The sequence below is a fragment of the Rhinoderma darwinii genome, chromosome 5, assembly GCF_050947455.1.
Source record: "Rhinoderma darwinii isolate aRhiDar2 chromosome 5, aRhiDar2.hap1, whole genome shotgun sequence".
Taxonomy (NCBI): domain Eukaryota; kingdom Metazoa; phylum Chordata; class Amphibia; order Anura; family Rhinodermatidae; genus Rhinoderma; species Rhinoderma darwinii.
The window spans coordinates 140621831-140643510 of record NC_134691.1 but is presented as its reverse complement, the minus strand read 5'-3'; the positions used below and the strand labels follow the sequence as shown (position 1 = coordinate 140643510).

At 40.5% G+C, this 21680-nt stretch overlaps 1 protein-coding gene across 2 annotated transcripts in view; it reads left to right on the top strand.

Moving 5' to 3' along the window:
• The window catches only part of CDKAL1 (CDKAL1 threonylcarbamoyladenosine tRNA methylthiotransferase), an 845495-nt gene that overhangs the window by 508152 nt on the left and 315663 nt on the right, over positions 1 to 21680 (top strand). For both annotated transcript variants that reach the window (XM_075826579.1, XM_075826580.1), the window contains exon 11: positions 4771 to 4916. In XM_075826579.1, coding sequence (XP_075682694.1) covers positions 4771 to 4916 — 146 coding nt within the window. The remainder of the gene's footprint in view (positions 1 to 4770; positions 4917 to 21680) is intronic.

The window sequence follows — 21680 nt, the reverse complement described above, 5'->3', positions numbered from 1 at the left end:
GGAATCTCTGATTAAAGAGGCTCTGTCACCAGATTATAAGTGCCCTATCTCCTACATAATCTGATCGGCGCTGTAATGTAGATAACCAAGAATAAATATTGGGATGCACTCCTGGATTTGTTGGTGTGATGCTAGTAGGGTAGGGATGAAAATTCCACGATATAAGGAATGATAACCCCAGCGCGCACACAAATATATTTTGCATCTTGATCTCTTTTGTATTTTTGTGTGTGCTGGGGTTATCTTTCCTTGTAATGTAGATAACCGCAGTGGTTTTTATTTTGAAAAACAATAATTTTTTGAGGAAGTTATGAGCAATTTTAGATTTATGCTAATTAATTTCTTAATTCACAACTGGGCGTGATTTTACTTTTTATCAACTGGGTGTTGTAAAGAAGTGTATGACGCTGACCAATCAGTGATCAATCAGCATCATACACTTCTCATTGTTCCAGCCCAGCTTCTTTCACTGCACAATCACACTGTGGAACAATGAGAAGTGTATGACACTGGTTTATCTACATTACAGCGCCAATCGGATTATGTAGGAGATAGGGCATTTATAATCTGGTGACAGAGCCTCTTTAATATCCTCCTTGCCCGGTCTGAGTTTTTGTGCGTGGCCTTCTCTTGTCAGGTTTGTAGTTGTGCCATATTCTTTACATTTTGTTATAATGGATTTAATGGTGCTCCATGGGATGTTCAAAGTTTGGAACTTTTTTTTTTTTTTATGGCACAACCTAATACTTCTTTACAGCTTTGTCTCTGACCGGTTTTGGAGAACTCCTTGGTCTTCATGTTTCTTGCTTAGTGGTCCTTAGCGGTGTTGTAGACTCGGGGGCTTTTAAAAACAGGTGAATTTATACTGACATCATGTGACACTATCAAACAATGGGAACTTATTCAACTAATTATGTGACTTCTGAAGTTAATTGGTTTGACCAGACCTTATTTAGGGCGTTCATAGTAAAGGTATTTAATATATATGCTCTCCCAACGTTTGTTTTTATTATTTTCTTTTTCAGTTCACTGTAACAATTTGGACTATATTGTACAGTGCATTACAATTTTTTTTATTTTTATTTTTTTAAATTCCAAGTTGTAATGCAACAAAAAATGGAAAAAACGAAGGGAGGGGGGTTAATACCTTTGCAAGGCACTGTATATGTTTAATGTATAGATCATGGGCTTTTCAATAGCTTTTCATGACGTACACATTAAACGGGTACCATTATAGTGTAAGTGCCAGATATTTAAACGGATGCCTTAACGGTGGCATATATTTTCCTTCTTTTTGTATTAACTCCAGTGTTTGATACAAATTACTGTGCCAAAAACTGCGGGTGTTATTCCAGCCTAAGGCTACATACTCACGCTGCATGTGTGAAATATATTTATTGTAGCTATAACTTTGTATTTTGGTTCAAGTGTGATCTATCCCCTCATTTTACTGCAAATTGACATATATGTAAATTGTGACTATTATTCTTGAAGAACATTTCTGCTAAATTTTAGCACATGCCTGTTTTGTGCAAAAATTTGCATCTGTTTTTTACCCTTTTAAGCCCCTCTTGACACTTATCAAAAAAGTTGGTGGGACTTAGCGTGGCTCAACTATTTACACCAGAAATTGACATAAATTATAGTGGAAATCTACAATTTTGTGGTGCAAGGACAGCCCAAGATGCAACAAATTAGTTTAGAGGCATTCACCTCATAAAAAAAAAAGTTGTTGCAATTTACTCCCGTGGGATTTAGTCTAAAACTGGCCTTTATAATGCGGTCTTAGTAAAGCTGGGCTAAAGCGTTTGCATTGCTCGCTCCCTTGGTGCCAATGGTCTGTCATTCAGATGTGGAATTCCTTTTCCTTGTGTACTTTTCCAAGTAGGCACAGAAGTCGCAGTGAGTGGCATCAGACAGTAAAACACGGACAGTGTGTCCACCTGTATGCAGGTTAACGATAATGTCACCCAATGACTTTCCTCCACTACTCAAAAATGGTTGACTATGATTACTAATTCTGCCTTCATTTATAGTATGAAGAGTACAAGCTGAAATACTATGCAAACAGGAACATAGTTCTATACTTTGTATATCCTGTTTCTATGTAATAATAATGGGTTATTAAAGGGAATGTGTTGCTAGCAAAAAATGTTTTTTTTTTTTAGTTAAACAATTAGTGTGTAGGTGATTAAACATTGTTCTAATTTTTTTTATTTTTTTCACGAGTCAGGAAATATTATAAATTAGATTCTAATTTATAATATTTCCCAGCACTGGTCACTAGATGGAGCAATTCCCCAAATTGCAGCATTGCATGTGGTAAAGCAACCACATTGCTTTATGCTGCAAAATTGGAAAAAAATCCCTCGCTCTAGTGAGCTCTCAGAATCCCCCCTCCTTTATCATGGCTAGTGCTGGGAGAAACGAGGGGATTGAACGGTCAAACCTCCTACACTGTGTGTCGCCATTTTTTGAGCTAACACACAGTGTAGTAGGTTTACGTACACTAGTAAACACACACTGAAACCCGAACATACATAGAAATCACTTACCTGCTCCTGCCGCCACCGCTCCCTCCGGTCCGTCCGCTCCGTCTGCTGCCGCGGCTTCAAGTGCACAAGTCCGGAAGCCGCGACCGGAAGTAGTAATCTTACTGTCCGGCCGCGACTTCCGGTCTACAGGAAAATGGCGCCGGACGGCGCTCAGTTCAACTTGGACTGTGTGGGAGCGGCGCATGCGCCGTTCCCACACAGACGGCGTACACCATAGTGGATGGAACGGGTCCCGTTCGCATTCACTATGGGACTGTAGCTGGCGTATTCCATGTCTGTATGTGTCGTTAATCGACACATACAGAAATGGAAAAAAAAATGGCAGCCCCCATAGGGAAGAAAAAGTAAAAAAATAAAAACAAGTAACACACAAACACACAAATAAATATAAAAGTTTTTAATAGAACACTAACATCAAACTGATATAAAAAAATTATTTTTTTGGTGACACTGTTCCTTTAATTATGTGACATAACATACTTTTGAGTGGGCACATATATCCTACATCCTGTGTGCTATGATTTTTCTCATTCACAGAGGTTTAAGTTTATTGTGTAAAGGTCACAAATTTATATGTTAAGGAGGACTTGTCACCTTTCCTGACAAGTCTGTTTTAGTAAATGCTTGTGTTCCCCATAAAATAACAATAATAAAGCATCTTTTCTTAGAATTAACCTTCTGGGGTTGTCCAGGATGTAAACATTTTTTAGTTTTTATTTAGGACTGGAATTAAATAAATAAATCAATAAAGCAATACTTACCTATTCTTGCTCCGGCGATCCAGCGCTGAGGCTCCAGCGGCACCTCTGGTGGTTGTTTACATGCGTGTGACCGCTGCAACCAATTGGAGGTTCCAGTGGTCATGTGCTGTATTTCTAGCCTCATTCCAGAAATATGATCAGTCACCACTGAGCCCTGCTGAGTCCTCTGATTGGCTGCAGCTTTTACATGCGTGTAAACAACAACCGCGAGTGTCGCCGGAGCACCCAGGGCAAGGATAGGTAATTCTTGCTTTTTTGGTTTATATATTTCATTTCCAGCCCCCGCTAACAAAAAAATTAACGTCACGGATAACCCCTTTAAAGCGGATTTGTCATATATTTATGCTGCCGTGTCTGAGTTCAACATAAATTAGTAACAGACACACTGATTTCAGGGGTCTGTCACTTATTCGGTAACTCGCTTTAGTTTAGGAAAATGTACATGTTATGCTTACGGTACAAGCTTCAGTCTAATGATCTTTATGATATATGCATCTGGGTACCAACAACCTGCAAGCATCATATGTCCTAGGGGGAGCTACACTGTGGGAGTCACTTGAGAAGGATCTGGGTGTTCTTGTAAATCATAAACTCAATAACAGCATGCAATGTCAATCAGCTGCTTCAAAGGCCAGCAAGATATTGTCGTGTATTAAGAGGCATGGACTCGCGGGACAGGGATGCAATATTGCCACTTTACAAAGCATTAGTGCGGCCCCATCTAGAATATGCAGTTCAGTTCTGGGCTCCAGTTCAGAGAAAGGATGCCCTGGAGTTAGAAAATATACAAAGAAGAGCAACGAAGCTAATAAGGGGCATGGAGAATCTAAGTTATGAGGAAAGATTAAAAGAACTAAACCTATTTAGTCTTGAAAAAAGACGACTAAGGGGGGACATGATTAATTTATATAAATATATGAATGGCACATACAAAAAATATGGTGAAATCCTGTTCAATGTAAAACCCCCTCAAAAAATAAGGGGGCACTCCCTCCGTCTGGAGAAAAAAAGGTTCAACCTGCAGAGGCGACAAGCCTTCTTTACTGTGAATCTATGGAATAGCCTACCGCAGGAGCTGGTCACAGCAGGGACAGTAGATAGCTTTAAAAAAGGGCTTCGATAATTTCCAAGAACTAAAAAAATATTAGCTCCAATGTGTAGAATTTTTTTTACTTCCCCCTTTCCCATCCCTTGGTTGAACTTGATAGACACGTCTTTTTTCAACCGTACGAACTATGTAACTATGTATATAACTCCTAAATAAAAAGGGTTTTACAGCTTGACAGAAGAGGGCGACTCTAGGAACACTTTTTTTTAAAATATATATATTATTTATTTTTTAATAAATTCAACTGCTATTTTAACAACCTGACGTACATTGACAATGTGAGGAGTGCAATTTATGAACTCACATATCCTTCATTTAACACAATTTCTTTTCCTCCCTGTTTTAGGAAATGGCAAAAATTTTAAACCATCCTCGGGTGTATGCGTTTCTTCACATCCCAGTCCAGTCTGCATCAGACAGTGTGCTTATGGACATGAAGAGAGAATACTGCGTGGCGGACTTCAAAAGGGTGGTGGATTTCTTAAAAGAAAGGTATGTTTACTTGTGCGCTGAGTGAGATTAGCGGCACTTTCTTCCACGACATCTAAAAGGTAACAAATTCCTATCACTGCAGAAAAATAAATCTTCAAGGTTCTTAAAATCCTTGGAACAAAGCATTCATGTGTTTTTTTCACATTCTTCTAAATGACTTTCATCCCTGAATTCGTATGTTATACTGTTTATGCAGATGAGTGTATAAATCCAGGTATGAGAAGGTATAGGCTGTCAGCGTGTCCTTCATAATGACCGTGCTGTGTCTTCCACTGTGGTGACAGATATTGATATCTATAGGAGACGTCACTTTATGCACTGTCATGTCTCCGTGCAGTCTTCGCCTTTACAGTAGATATGAGATCTGCAACACACGTTCATGCATGTCACACCGCTAAGCAAGTGTCCTCACCGATGTGTGAAGTGAAGTCATTTTCTCGACATTTTGCAAGTACTTTAGTTCATCTACCTCATTATTACATACATTAAATTGCTGTGTGTTCATTCTTATATGCTAGAAGTAAATTTTTGTTTAGGGTTAAGCTGCATGTTATCGTACCATACAAAAAAAAAATTAATCTTTGACTTTAACATCAGCGTTTAACCCCTTCAGGACACAGACGATTTTTTTTTAAATCTGACGTTACTTTATGTGGTAATAACATCGGAATGCTTTTACCTATCCAAGCGATTCTGAGATTTTCTCGTGACCTGTTGTACTTTTAGTGAAAAAATTTGGTCGATAATTTCAGTATTTATTTCTGAAAAACACCAAAATGTAGAATTTTTTTTAAAAAATTAGCATTTTTCTAAATTTAAACGGATCTGCTTGTAAAACAGATAGTAATGCCACGCAAAATAGTTACTAGCTAACATTTCCCATATGTCTACTTTGTTTGCATAGTTTATTGAAGGTCCTTTTATTTTTCTGGGACGTTACAAGGCTTAGAACTTTAGCAGCAATTTCTCATATTTTAAAGAAAATTTCAAAAGGCCATTTTTTTCAGGGACCAGTTCAGTTCTGAAGTGGCTTTGAGGGCCTTATATATTAGAAAATACCCAGAAGTCACCCTATTTTGAAAATTGCACCCCTCAAGGTATTAGAATCCGCATTCACAAAGTGTTTTAACACTTTAGGCGTTTCACAGGAATTAAAGCAAAGTAGAGGTGAAATTTAAAAATTTTTTTTTTTTTTTTGCAGAAATTCATTTCTATTACATTTTTTTTTGTAACACAGAAGGTTTTATCAGAGAAATGCAACTCAATATTTATTGCCCAGATTCTGCAGTTTTTAGAAATATTCCACACGTGGCCCTAGTGTGGTAATGAGCTGAAACACAGGCCTCAGAAGCAGGGGAGCACCCAGTGGATTTTGGGCCTCCTTTATTTTAGAATATATTTTAGACACCTTGTCAGGTTTGAAGGGGTCTTCTGGTGCCAAAACAGTGGAAACCCCCCAAAAGTTACCCCATTTTGGAAACTGCACCCTCAAAGAATTTATCTAGGTGTATAGTTAGCATTTTGACCACACAGGTTTTTCTCTAAATATATTGGAATTCGTCTGTAAAAATGAAAATCTACTGTTTTTCGGAAAAAACATAGAAATTTTTAATATTTACAAGGAATAACGAAGAAAATGCACCCCATTATTTATAAAGCAATGTCTCCCGATTACGGCAATACCCCATATGTGGTAATAAACTGCTTATTGGACCTACAGCAGGGCTCAGAAGGGAAGGAGCGCCATTTGGATTTTGGAGCACGGATTTTGCTGGAATGGTTTTCGGTGCCATGTCGCGTTTGCAACGCCCTGGAAGGACCAAAACAGTGGAAACCCCCCAAGTTACCCCATTTTGGAAACACCCCTCAAGGAATATTTCTAGGGGCATAGTGAGCATTTAGACCCCCAGAATTTATTAGAATTAGGCCGTGAAAATGAATATCACAAATTTTTTCCACTAAAATGTTGAATTTTCTTATTTTCACAAGGTATAAAGGAGAAAAAAAAAACAACCAATTTTTGTAAAGCAATTTCTCCCGAGTACGGAAATACCCCACATGGGGTCATACTTTTTTTAATTCGAAAGGAATTAACCCTTTCAGGACTGATCCATTTTTTGCTTTCTTATTTTTGTTTTTCACTCCCCGCCTTCCAAGTGCCATAACTTTTTTATTTTTCGGTCAATAGAGTGGTATGAGGGCTTATTACTTGCGGGAGGAATTGTAGTTTTTTTTTACACCATTTAAAATGTACTGGGAAACTGAAAAAATATTTTTTTTGGGGCGGATATAGGAAAAAAATCTGATACCATTTTTTTGTGAAAGACGACAACTTTACTATATTTTGTGGCTCAATACAATTACGGTGATACCAAATTTAACTTTAATTCTTCTACACATGTTATTAGTCCCCTTAGGGGACTTGAACCACCGATCATTGGATCGCTGGTACAATATACTGCAATACTAATGTATTGCAGTATATTGTTATTCTTACAGGCTTCTGTAACCGCACGATCGCTGTTCCTGTCCGTTAGTCCTGGGTGTCAGCTGTAATGCACAGCTGACACCCGCAGCGTATGGAGCGGGCTCAGCACGTGAGCCCGCTCCATACATCAACCCCCGTACCATGAGGTGCTATTAAGTCATAGTGCGCAAAGGGGTTAATTCACAGCGGATGGTGTGGGTATTGCATTTTTCCACTGATATGCCATTTTATTGTATAATATGTCGTGTCTAGTTTGTGCCACTAAAGACAAATACCTCATAAAACGCTAAGCGGGTTGGTTCTCTCGGGTATGGCGATGCCATATATGTGGGCACAAACTGCTGTTTGGACCCGCTTCAGGGCTCAGAAGGGAGGGACGCCATTTTGTTTTTGGAGTGCAGATTTTGCTTGGTAATAGTTCTGTTTGGGGTTTTGCTGGTATTTCAGTTTATAATGTGGGGGTATATGTAATCTATGCCGAGAACATCAGGGCATAATAAGAGGGTATAATAATGCGGTAAATAAATAATCATAGATGTGTGACCGGTGTCGCACTCATAAATGGCGCCCGATCTTATCCGATTTCGGAACACTCTGCACATTTTGCATCGCTATATTCTGAGAGCCAGAACTTTTTTATTTTTTCACCACCGGATCCCTGTGAGGGCTTATTTGTTGTGGGACAATCTGTACTTTTCATTGGTACCATTTTGGGGTTCATGTGATTTTTTTTATCACTTTTTATTCAATTTTTTTGCAAGCCGGGTGACCAAAGACAAGCAATTCTGACAATGTTTTTTAGTTTTATTTTTTAGCAGCGTTCACCGTGTGCTATAAATGACAGTTTTACTTTATTTTGCGTGTCGGTACAATTACGGCGATAAATAGTTTTTTTTATGTTTTGCATCGTTTGCGCAATAAAATCACTTTTTTATAAAATAATTTTATTTTCTGTGTCACCATATTCTGAGAGCCATAACTTTTTTTTTTTTTTCTAGTCAAAAAAGCTGTGTAAGGGCTTGTTTTTTGCGGGACGGGTTGTAGTTTTTATCGGTACTATTTTCGGGTACATGCGACTTTTTGATCACTTTTTATTCTCTATTTTGGGAGGGGTGGTGACCAAAAAATAGCGATTCTGGTCTAGTTTTTTATTGATATTTTTTAATTTTTTTTTTGGGGTGTTCATTGTGCGGGACAAATAACATTATAGTTTTAGAGTTTTCCGAACGCGGTGATACCAAATATGTGTACTTTTTTTAACGTGTGAATTTATTATAGGAAAAAAAGCATTTTTTGTTTATATAACTTATAACTTTTATTTTTACACTTTATTTAAAACATTTATTACTTTTTATTACTTTTTTTTTACTTGTCCCACTAGGGGACACTTAGACTTGCAGCTTTGATCGCCGTTTGAGTACATTACACTACCTACGTAGTGTAATGTGTTCTAACTGTCATTTTGACGTGACAGTCACACTGACAGGAAGCCTCGGAGGACCGGCCAGAGGCTGCTACTCCGAGGCTTCCGTACATGGCAACCCGGAGGTCATTGTCTGGCCTCCGATTGCCACGACAAGCATCGGCAGTCCTTACAATCACTTCGTGGGGGCTGCCGATGTGCTTCAAACCCCTTAAATGCGGCGATCGCAATCGGTTGCCGCATTTATGGGGTTAATTTCCAAAATCTGTGGCGATGGTCCGCTGACCGGCAAGACTGGAGTGTCAGCTGTACGTTCTGGTGCGGGAAGCAAGCCCTCTGCAGGACGTACAGTTGTGACGCAGCGCGTGAAGAGGTTAATCAATTGTCATATACAAAATAAAAGCATGTCCTCAATATGGTTTTCCTGGACAGCCCCTAACTAAGTTGCTTGATTTCGATCTTGCTGAAATCCTCATAGCTGGCTGTATGTGGTGCATTATTCCAGTGCCTAGGTAGAGAATTACACCGTATATCTATCTAGCACTTTCTAGCAATCTGAAGCCATCAATATTTCACTAGAAGAATTTTGAACATTTTATTTTGGAATCTTTGAACGTTCAGGATCCACTCTGCCAGCTGGATGGTGACGACCCTTTATTAAGTCATGCTTGTGCCACCGTACAGTCTACATTAGCCTGGAGAGTTTTATTTAGCTGACTGCTTTCTATAATAATCCATGTTTAGTGTTGATAATAGGTTTACCAAGGTAAGGGAGGGTGACATAGTTGTAAGAGCAAAGTGAAGTAACCAATATATAATGACCAAGGAGCTTTTCCAGTGGAGGCGCGGAATCGCCTTACAGTTTGGTTCATTAGAACCGCAGCAATTCCCAATATTGCAGCCATAATACAGATATTAAAATGCGGCTGAATTATTGTCATATAAAACCAGCCTAACATGTTTTTGTGTTTAGCATGTGATATCTAGAGGAGCCTCAGCCAGAATCTCAAAATGAGCTGTATAACTTGTACATTTCATCTGTCTACTATAATATAGCTTGGCAGGTTGCCACGATGCCCTCCCTATAGGAAGCTGAACAGGATATAGGGTTTAGCACATTTTAAGATGGGTGCATGTGGACTTTAAAGGGAACCAGTCACCAGCATTTCACCTATTGAACTTTACTTATCCCTCACTGGCCGCTGCTATCAAAAGTTAATTCCCGTTTTCCCCTCTCCTAAACTGTTCCGACTGTAAATAACGGTCCGCAAACATTTTGCGCCTTTTATCGTAATGATCCGGTGTTCCTTTGTGTGCACACCCCAGAAGAGGACATCAATGCACAAGCGCGGGATGTTGTGTGCTGGGGGAAGGCGAGGAGCTGTCAATCAAAAGTAAGGAGTCGGGGTTAACTCGGAAAGTCTGGAGGAATGAAGATATGAGACTTTGCAAACGAAGATTTGACTCTTTTATTCTCATTAGCATACGGTGTGTGAACACTAAAAAAACGGAATACGAAAGCTGGTGACAGGTTCCCTTTAAATAAATACATTTCTGGTCTATAAAGGGGTGTCCTGATATCCACCCAATTGGAAGTAGCAGCTTATTATGAGATGTAAGAATTCCGACACAAAACTTGTTCATGAAAATATTTAGCTGTAAACACCGGCTGTGTTTTGACAGCGGTTTTTCTGTATACTTTATTATCTGAATCTTGTATCTAATAAGTATAATGGCAGCACAAATATTAGTTTTCACCTGACACCTCATCACTTAAAGGGAAAGGGTGGGGTACTTATAAGTTATTAGAGGCTTCACCTCTGGTGAATTATTGTTCTGCTCCCCCTCACTTATCAGCCATTATACAAATGATACCCTCTGTTTACTGCGGCACATAATCTGTCAATGTACCTGCTTCTCATCTATCTCCCTGCCTGTCTGCTTACTTATCCTTGTGTTTACATATAGTGGTGCCAGGCTGTGAGCTAATCGTTAGAAAGATATCCAATCTGTAAATATCTGCTTGTACAGCGAAAAAAATGTATGATGTAAGAAGCTTGCGGACACTGATGAATTATGTAGCCCCTGAACGAAACACATTTGTCTCTGGGAATTGAGACGTGCATATAATTGGTAAACCAAAGCAACATAAAGAAGAACTCCAGTCATTACATATTTTTCTATTCATAAAACCTACAGGACCCTAGCGTTTTAAAGGGCTTTCAAAAATATAAGTTCCTTCGTTTATATAAAACATCATTGTGGACCTTCTTTCACATGACTGTGGTCCTGCCAAGCGACTCTAATGTATCATGGAGACACAAGTTGCTACAATGTAGAAACCATACTGTAGCAACGAGTAAAGGGAGCACAACACCGTGTTCAGTTAGAGAACACATGAGAGAAGTGGTGGCAGATTTTACATTTTTGACTGCAGTAGTGTAGGATCGATGCCTGAAGGCAATGGCCCACTCATATTCTTGAGCTGGAATTGGTATTGCAGCTCGGCCACATTCACTTGAGCCCATTGAGAAGTGTGGCGATGTTCCATGAAAATAGCAGAGTGTTTTTTTTCCTAATCTCATACAATATTATGTAAAGGTAACCTGTCACATTGAATTTTCTTTCTAATCTGTGGGAAGCCTGTTATAGAGCAGAAGGAGCTGAGCAGAGTCCTATATTTTTGTGGGAAAGATTAAGTATTACTTGCAATTTAGTAATTTAATGGGATTGCCCAGGGTTAAAAAAAATAATGGCTGATTTCTTCCTAAACAGCGCCACTCCTGTCCACAGGTTGTGTGGTATTGCAGCTTAGCTCTAGTTTCTTGAAGAAAGCAGCCATGTTATTCTAACCCAGTACAACCCCTTCAAATCCCTGCTTTGTTGGGGCATAATAGTCCAGTGGGCGGTCCTACTCAGTGATTGACCGTTATACAACGGAGGCTGTCATTTACTGAGTAAGACTGCCCACTGGACTCCAAGGCCCCATGCACACGAACGTGCTTTTACTACTGCAATTCCCCCGAAAACCCACGGGTGAATGGAGGTCCCATTCATTTCTATAGGCCCATGCACATGCCCGTGCTTTCCACGGGCCATGCATTGCTACAGAGCCTGGACCGCAAAAAGAACGGACATGTCTTTATCACGTTTTTAACGTGTTTTGCAGTACAGGCTCATAGAAAATAATGCACGCGGCCATGTGCACGGCCCGCGATTGTGGGCAGCTCGCGGGTGACACTCCGCGGCCGGCCAACCCACTAATCACGGCCGTGCACATGGCTACGGTCGTGTGCATGAGGCCTTAAGCCCAAAAAGAGCAGGGAATGAAATACATTAAATACAATGCAATTTATAGTGATTTTTTTTCCCCCACAAAATTCTATATTAATCTGCTCAGCTCCGCATGCTCTATAAAGTGCTGCCTGCAGGTCCGACAGCATGTAAAATGTGACAGATTCTCCTTTTATGAAGGTATTCGAGAAAAAAAACTACAGATCATTTTACAGTTTAAAGTGTGTTCAGTTACTTGTAGGATATTATTTTTCTTCATTGCACAAATCATCACAGTTCTCAAAAAAAAAAAAAAAAAGCAAATTCTGCAAGAATTTTTCTTTGATGTAGAAAATGTATTTTTTAGGTGAAGGGAACACTCCAAGAAAAATGTAGGCAGTTTTATGACAAGTGCAGGGCTTAAATGCATGGCTGTGGACAGGGATTTTCTGTGAATCTGTGTGTCATGCACCACCCACTCAGGTCCTGCACTAGGAATAACACAGTGCAGCAGCTTTGTCTAGTGTTTTTTCCTTTAATTTAATCTTCCCAGGAATCGCCGGCCTGCAAAAATGATTCTGGAGGGCATAACAAACTCCTCTATGAAAACAATACATAAAGAACTCCTTTTTTCTCCCTAGCTTCACTTAAGGTGATTCAATAACTACACTATAAAAAGGAGACCTGGAAAATATGAGTTTAAACGGAACCGTGCAGCATAAAGTCTTGGCAGGCAGGCTGATTTACCGCGGTCTGCCACTTTTGTCTCCTAGTTGTGATTTTTTTTTTACTTGCGTTTAAAATGTTGCAGCGCTCGCATCGCACTGTGATTGAAAAAAAAGACGTATTTCTGACCCGCCACTCCTCCTACCCAGCCGTTGGCGCTTTCTCCCTGCGCACAGAAAATGGGAGAAACTTGCCAATCATAGGCGGGGGAGAGCCGCAGCTCATGGAAATGCCGGAATCATTTCCCAAAGCGCGATGAGAGCACTGAAATATATACGACTTAAGTTAACAAAAATCACGTAACTATTAGACATAAGGGACAGACCGCTAAAATGCTTTATGCACCCCTCAGAAAGAACTGCCTAATGTTGTTGACGGGTTTGTTTTAAAAAGAGTTTTTTTTTAAATATCTTTAAAAAACCGCACCACATCTGTCCAAAGGTTGTGTGTGGTATTGCAGCTCAGCCCCATTTACTGTTGTGGAGCTGAGCTTCAATACTAGACCCATGCCATGGACTGGTGTGGCGCTGTTCTTGGACGAAAGTACCTTAATGGGAGAGTAGCCATGCAGAACCACCGTGATTATCCAAAGCTAGTTCGATAACTTTTTGTGGACTTGTGTCAAAAGTAGAACCTTTTTGATATCACACACTGGTCCTATTATATCTAAAAATTAAATATATAATTCCACAGTATGTAAGAGCATTGTATTACCAGTCAGTGTGATGAAAGTTTAATAATTTGCTGCCCCAGGGCCTATACAACATGTTATTTATTCTGTACTATACAGAAAATTCTTAGAGAACGTCTGATCACCTGACTGTAAGCAGAAGATGAATTGTAGTTGGGTTATGCAGCAAGGCCATGTTTAAAAACTTTAAAAATCCAGGGGCGGGGTGGGTTTGGTTAAGGACCCAAAATTGATAGTTCAGGAATTTGCTTGTTATTATGCCATTATCTATAAAATAAGAAAGATGGGGGAGATAAGTGAGTTTCTGGAGCCTATTCCATTGTCAAGACAAAAGGATATGTTGGATGCCCCAATCAAAGTGATGGAATTGGAGGTGGTTATTAGGAACACCACTGGAGGTAAGTCCCCTGAGTTGGGTGGGTTGCCCTTTGAGGTTTACGCACAATATGTTGAGGCACTAGGGGCTAGACTTATGGATCTATGGAATAACTTACTAGGGGGAAGGGGAAATGTCTGTTTCTATGAGGGAGGTGTTGATTGCACTTTTAAAATCAGGGAAAGACCCTATTAAAATGGAGTCTTATAGACCAATCTCTTTGATTAATACGGATGTTAAATTGCTGGCTAAAATCTTGGCAAATAGGTTGGTGACGGTTAGCTCTTATTTGATTCATAAAGAACAATGTGACTTTATGCCAAACAAGTCTACGTCAGATAATATTAGGAGGCTGTGCGTGAATCTCCAGGTGGAGCCATCTAAACCAGGGGAAAGGTCGATTATTGTCCCTTGATGCTTGTAAGGCATTTGACACTATAGAGTGGAATTTTATAATGGGAAGACCTCGAGAGGATGGGTTTTGGCTCCAAATTTATTTTATGGATTAAACTTTTGTATGCTAAGCCGAAAGCTCGAGGAACAGTCAATGGGGTAGTCTCCAGAGATTTTAAGACTGAACGGGGTACAAGACAGGGTTGTCCCTTATCACCTCTGCTCTTCCCTTTGATTATGGAACCCCTGGCAGTAATCATACGTGCAGATAGGAGTATAGTTGGCTTTGAGTATGGAGACGTTATCGAATAAATATCTTTCTACGCGAATTATGTTTTGTTTTATATGGGTTCTTCCCACTGTATAAATAGTTATTGAGATATTTGAATGGTATGGATCATTTTTAGGGTTAAAAATTAATTGGGATAAATCTGCCGGTTTGATTGATAAAATGGATAATTTTTCTCTCTGGCAAATGTCTGTTATTCGAGATGACCACATATAAAATATTTGGGGATTTATTTCACTAAAAACGTAATGGATTTTGCTAAATTAAATATTGAACCTCTTTTGGAAAAAATCAAGGAACGGATCCAGGTGTGGAAGAAAATTTATTTTTTTATTCCTGGGTGAATTGCCCTGATTAAGATGATTCTTCTTCCCCAGTGTTGTATATTTTTGGAAATTATCCAATAAACATACCAGAAAAGATTTTTTAAAAAATTTGAGAGAATAGTGAGAAAGCTAGTCTGGAGGGGAAGACCAACAAGAATGAAATTTTAATATTTGCAGTATCTCATATGGAGGATTGGCTGTACCGGCTATCCGTGTATATTTCTTGGCTTCTCAAATGAAACCGCTTGTTGAGATGAACAGGGATATTGGAAATAGGGAGAAACTAGGGGGAGCGGTTAAGATGGGCTGTGGGTTTAGTCTGTTTCAAATGCTGGAGATGGGAATATTTCGGATATACCCCTTTAGGAACTGCCCGACTATGGTAATGTTGGACAAGTTATGGTGGGAAATTAAAATTAAATGGAATGTAAAAGGAAGATATGGTTTTAGCCCAGTATGGGGGAATATCTATCTTCCAGAATTCAATAAAATCTTGAATATTAAATACTGGGAAAGAAGAGCCATTTTATTTCTTGAGCAATTAGTAGAGAATGGAGTCCTGTTGGACTTTGAATGAGATTCTTGATAATAAATTTGGACTGGGTAAAGGAGGTTGGTTCTTTTTCAGGCAGCTGTATCAAGCCTTTATGTCAGAAGATTATGGAGCAATGAGGATTGTGGAGGTTCCAGAATTTGTTAAATTAATGAAGAATTCACTTTATAATAAGGGGCTGTCGTCTAAATTGTATAAATCCTCTATGAGGCAGAGGTTGGTAAGGAATCCAGGAAGTACTGGGAAGATATTCTAGGTACTAGGGATGGTAGAGAATGGACTCTGGTATTAAGGGGTCTCAAAGAAGTGTCAACCAGCCCCAAATTTTATGGGCATCAGAAAGCCAGGTACCCTAAATGTCATAGTCTAGAGGCTGATAACCTGCATCTACTATGGATGTGCCCAGAAATACATATGTTCTGGGAAGAGATCTGTAATGATATTTTTGGGATTTTTCAAGTAAGAATATCTCTAGACCCTTGGATTTGTTTATTGGGAGCTCTGGAGGTGGAAGAGGGGTCTGCAGGGACAACTATGGCAGTGGGAAAATTACTTTATTATGCTAGGAAGTGTATTTTATTGAATTGGAAGAGTAAAAGCCCTCAATCGGTAGATAAATGGGTTAAATACACCAATAGAATTATAATGTTGGAAAATAATGATTTTAGAAATGATTTTAGAAAGAAGGGGAAGATCTCTTTTTTTTTTCTTCGCAGGTTGGATTCAGTGTCAGTTTGAAGCACTGGAAAGTGAAGTATTGGAGGCTATGTAGCGGAGGGGGAGGAGAAAGTGGTTTGGAGATATTATTATATTATTTAAATGATTTCTCTTTTTAGTTTGGGATGGGGGTTTATAATGTTTGTCATAACGGCGATGATGTTTTGTGAAGAAACTAAGCAGCTGTACATTGTTGGGTCATAGTTTTAACTGCACAAAAAAATATCTAGTGATGTGCTCTGTTTTTTATAGGGTTAAGTCCGGGTTTACACAAGCGTGCGCGTTTTGCGCACGCAAAAAACGTGGCGTTTTGCTTGCGCAAAAGGCACTTAACAGCTCCGTGTGTCATCCCCGTATGATGCGCGGCTGCGTGATTTTCGGGCAGCCGCCATCATTATGACACTCCGTTTGGATGTTTGTAAACAGAAAAGCACCATTCATTTACCATGCACATAATGATCCTGCGTTGTTCACTGTGTGCAGTCACATATACACACATTAACATTACTGAAGTGTCTTGACAGTAAATTGACATTGCGTTCAACCAGGATAGGATGTCTATTCACAATCCCGACACCTCGATAACGTTTGCGTGGGACTTACAGCACAGCAAGCGTAATCTCGTGAGATCACGCTGTAAATGACAGCACAGCGTGATCTCGGTGTGCTGTGTGGGTAAGACACTCACAAACGTTACCGAAGTGTCTGGATTGTGAATAGACATCCCGTCCTGGTTGGACGCATTGTCTATATACTGTCAAAACACTTCAGTAACGTTAATGTGTGTGTATGTGACTGCACATAGTGAACAACGCAGGATCAATATGTGCAGAGTAAATGAATGGAGAGAAGTGTATGACACTGATTGGTCAGCGTCATACACTTCTCTCCACAACGTCTACTTGGTCAAAAGTAAAAACATGCCCAGTTGTCTATTAAGGCTGGGTTCACACGACCTATTTTCAGACGTAAACGAGGCGTAGTATGCCTCGTTTTACGTCTGAAAATAGGGCTACAATACGTCGGCAAACATCTGCCTATTCATTTGAATGGGTTTGCCGACGTATTGTGCAGACGACCTGTAATTTACGCGTCGTCGTTTGACAGCTGTCAACCGACGACGCGTAAATGGACTGCCTCGGCAAAGAAGTGCAGGACACTTCTTTGCCACATAATTTGAGCTGTTCTTCATTGAACTCAATGAAGCACAGCTCAAGATTTACGAGCGTCCCAGACGGCTCGCAAAATGCGACGAGGAGCATTTATGTGTGAAACGAGGCAGCTGTTAACAGTCTGTCTTTTCACACGTAAATGCCTCTCATCGTGTGAACATACCCTAAGAAAGTCATTAGCATAATGCTAAAATAGGTTATAACTTGGTGAAAATAGATAGTTTGTCTAAATAAAAAGCACTGCTGTAATCTACAGTACAGCGCCAATCACAATATGTAGAAGATAGGCCACTTATAATGTGGTGACAGAGCCTCTTTAACTTCACTATCCATATATGGACAGTGACATTAGTGTCTTTGAGATGCCGGAACCCCCGACCAGAGCGTTGGCAACGCTTTGGCCAGGGATTCCACTCCTAGAGAAAGCACTCACGTCACTGTCCTTAACGGTATCATAGCTGAAAGGAGCACTGCAGACATGTCTCACTTCATAAGAAGTCTTAGATCATTACTTGGCATTGGTTAACCAAAGCTACCAATTATTTTTTTTTGTTTCGCCAACACAAATCAGGAACTTGGTTAGATGTGAAAAGTATAGCCTCTCTGTAAAGTCAGCAAGTGCTTTAAAAAAACATGCAGATATCTCTTTTTAGGTAGTTTGCTATTTTCTTTTACCTCCCCAAAAGAAATTAAAGGTTTGCATATTTTTTCTCTGTGAGCTTTGCTTGAAGTCTTTCTACCATCTTGCAAGTTCTTGCTAAGATGAGCCTAATTTCCAGTGAACCAAACATGCGTAAAACTCACTGTGTCAGCATAGAAATTCACGCAAGATATAGGGACAGTTTTATTAATACGGTCTTAAATTTTGATCGCTAAGACTACATGCGCTAAACTTATCACAGCGGCTTGCATTGTATGACAATTTTGTCACATCTTTGGACACGTGTCGAACTTTATGCCACCTCTTGGTTTGCTAACTTCAGAGCAAAATTTTTGTGGCAAAATTTTGGCACAATGTAGCACATTTTAGGTTACACCCTTCCCAGTAGGTCGCTCCACATTTTCCACTAAGCCATGCCCCCTCTGGTCTTAAACAGTTAATAATTGTAATGCACAGTATTTGCGCCTGAATTCTGGTGCTCTTTGAATAGTACATCTGCTCCATTGTATACATTTAAGTACTTATTTCAATGTGTATTCAAATAAGCATTTTCTGTTACTAGTACGTAATTGTTTGTGCTATTTTTAGTTTTTTAACAGTCCACAAAGCTTCGTATATCTGGTGACAAGATCATAGAATGGTTCCTTTTGAAAACCTCATTGGCTTTTTACTTAAAGTAAAGCATTGGGAAACGCAGTGTTTAGGAAATAATGTCAGAGAGCTGGAATGAAACCTCAAGAATTGGATTCCAAAATGTATTGAAGGTAGTTAGCACGAGATCATACAGTACTGGCTTATAGTCTTCAAAAATGTTGGTCTGCCATTCAGGATGCCTGAACTTATGTCAAGGACCTCATTTTTACACTTTTTAATGCCTGTTTTTATCATTCCTGCCTGTAAAATAAACACTTTACTGTACATAGCCTAGAATATGTAGAGATAATACAAAAAATTTACTGTATTTAACATATAATTGAATGCACAGATTTAAACTGCTGAAAGAGTTATTATTTTCTACGCTGTTTAGCCTTGATAATGTATGTGTATTTATTCTGTCTGATTAGTAGAGGAAGATGTTTTTTGTTATATTCAGTACTTTAGAATTTCACCTTGCATATTAGTCAGGTCTATAATGCAATCATTTGTTTAGGATGTGCATACACTGAAGCAGAATAACGAAAGAGGAAATATTTTCAACTAGGTCACCGACTACTACTGCTTTATATTTATAGAAAAACACTATTTTCAATACATCATTTTCAATACTTGTAAAATGTATTTAACCACTTCCTGACCAGAGGCTTTACCCCCCCCCCCCATCCTGACCAGGCCCATTTTCAAGTTTTAGCCATATGCCAATTTAAAAGCGAATTGTTCTTCTATTACTCTTCCATCCTACATGTATTTGGTCTTGTTTTTTTGTACTTTTTAAAAATAGTACAACTAAAAAAGGTAAATGTTTTTAAAAAGTGAATTTGTGTATTTAGATGATGTTTTTTTACATCTGGTGCATGCCACTGGGTAAACACAACTGAATACATATTTGGCAATTTCTGCTGACTTCAGCGATACTAAATGCGCGCGCATTTCTTACACACTTGGTGTAAGGCGGAGCGTACAATGAAGGGTGTGCAAACTGGCTTTTAGAGAGCAAATTTTCTAAAGCTAGTTTTGCTGACACCAGACGACCATTACAGATGTTGTAAAGAGCCAAAACACTGTTAACACCCCCAAAATGACTTTTTTTTTAGGAAATTACACCCCCCCCCAAGCTATTTAGTGACATATAAAAGATTTTAGCCCTCTATTTTACACACAAACCGACGGAGACACGCACGCACGCACAGACCGACGGAGACACGCACGCACAGACCGACGGAGACACGCACGCACAGACCGACGGAGACACGCACGCACAGACCGACGGAGACACGCACGCACAGACCGACGGAGACACGCACGCACAGACCGACGGAGACACGCACGCACAGACCGACGGAGACACGCACGCACAGACCGACGGAGACACGCACGCACAGACCGACGGAGACACGCACGCACGCACAGACCGACGGAGACACGCACGCACGCACAGACCGACGGAGACACGCACGCACGCACAGACCGACGGAGACACGCACGCACGGACAGACCGACGGAGACACGCACGCACGCACGCACAGACCGACGGAGACACGCACGCACGCACAGACCGACGGAGACACGCACGCACGCACAGACCGACGGAGACACGCACGCACGCACAGACCGACGGAGACACGCACGCACGCACAGACCGACGGAGACACGCACGCACAGACCGACGGAGACACGCACGCACGCACAGACCGACGGAGACACGCACGCACGCACAGACCGACGGAGACACGCACGCACAGACCGACGGAGACACGCACGCACGCACAGACCGACGGAGACACGCACGCACAGACCGACGGAGGCACGCACGCACAGACCGACGGAGGCACGCACGCACGCACAGACCGACGGAGACACGCACGCACGCACAGACCGACGGAGACACGCACGCACAGACCGACGGAGACACGCACGCACGCACAGACCGACTGAGACACGCACGCACGCACAGACCGACGGAGACACGCACGCACGCACAGACCGACGGAGACACGCACGCACAGACCGACGGAGACACGCACGCACGCACAGACCGACGGAGACACGCACGCACGCACAGACCGACGGAGACACGCACGCACGCACAGACCGACGGAGACACGCACGCAAGCACAGACCGACGGAGACACGCACGCACAGACCGACGGAGACACGCACGCACAGACCGACTTCGTAAATACGTTTTATTAAAAATTATTTTTACTTTTAAAGATACAGCTGCTCTATTTTCTATAAAGAGCAGCTGTATCTAGCGCTTTTTCACTGAATCCATCGGTCCGCGGACCGACGCATTCAAGTTAATTATTATAAACTTTATTATTACAAAGTTTATTAACACACACTAATACACATTTTTATTTTTTTTAAAAAACACTTTGTAACATTTACATAGCCTTTGATATAATATTTAATCTCACAAGATGCAAATTTGGAAGATTATGAAGAAGTACAAGTGAAAGATGTCAGTGGTCCCAGAACAGATGTTTGCGCCTCACTCTACAAGTTTCAAGTGTCTAGAAAGGGGGTGTGGCTTAGCAGAAATGTGGCATGACTTACAATAAGGCGGCATGCGCCAAGCCAGCCTAAAGGTTGTATAATGAAGAAAAAAGTGACTATCAGGTCTAGCATGATGCAGCAAATTTCTCATACATCGTGTGCCACTATGATAAATTTGGCGCGTCTTGTGACTGCCTGGTCTAAGTTTACACCATAATCTAAGACCGTATTAGTAAATCTGCCCCTCTGTTTCAATCCGTGGAACTGGTATCCTAAGTGGTACACTTGATGAGTCCAGTGGGTACAGGTTGGGCACTGAGGCCTGTCCTCCAGATATTATACAGTCTGTCAGGGATTCCCTACTTCTCTGCCACATTGTCATGTAGCCATTGTTAAAAATACACACTCCTCCTTTCTGCCCATGGTCACTATCCATGTGGTCAGGCCATTCCAGGACTAGGAACTCCTATAAGGTAATTTCAGTTGTTGGGTAGTTATCTTACTCTTAGACCTTTAACTC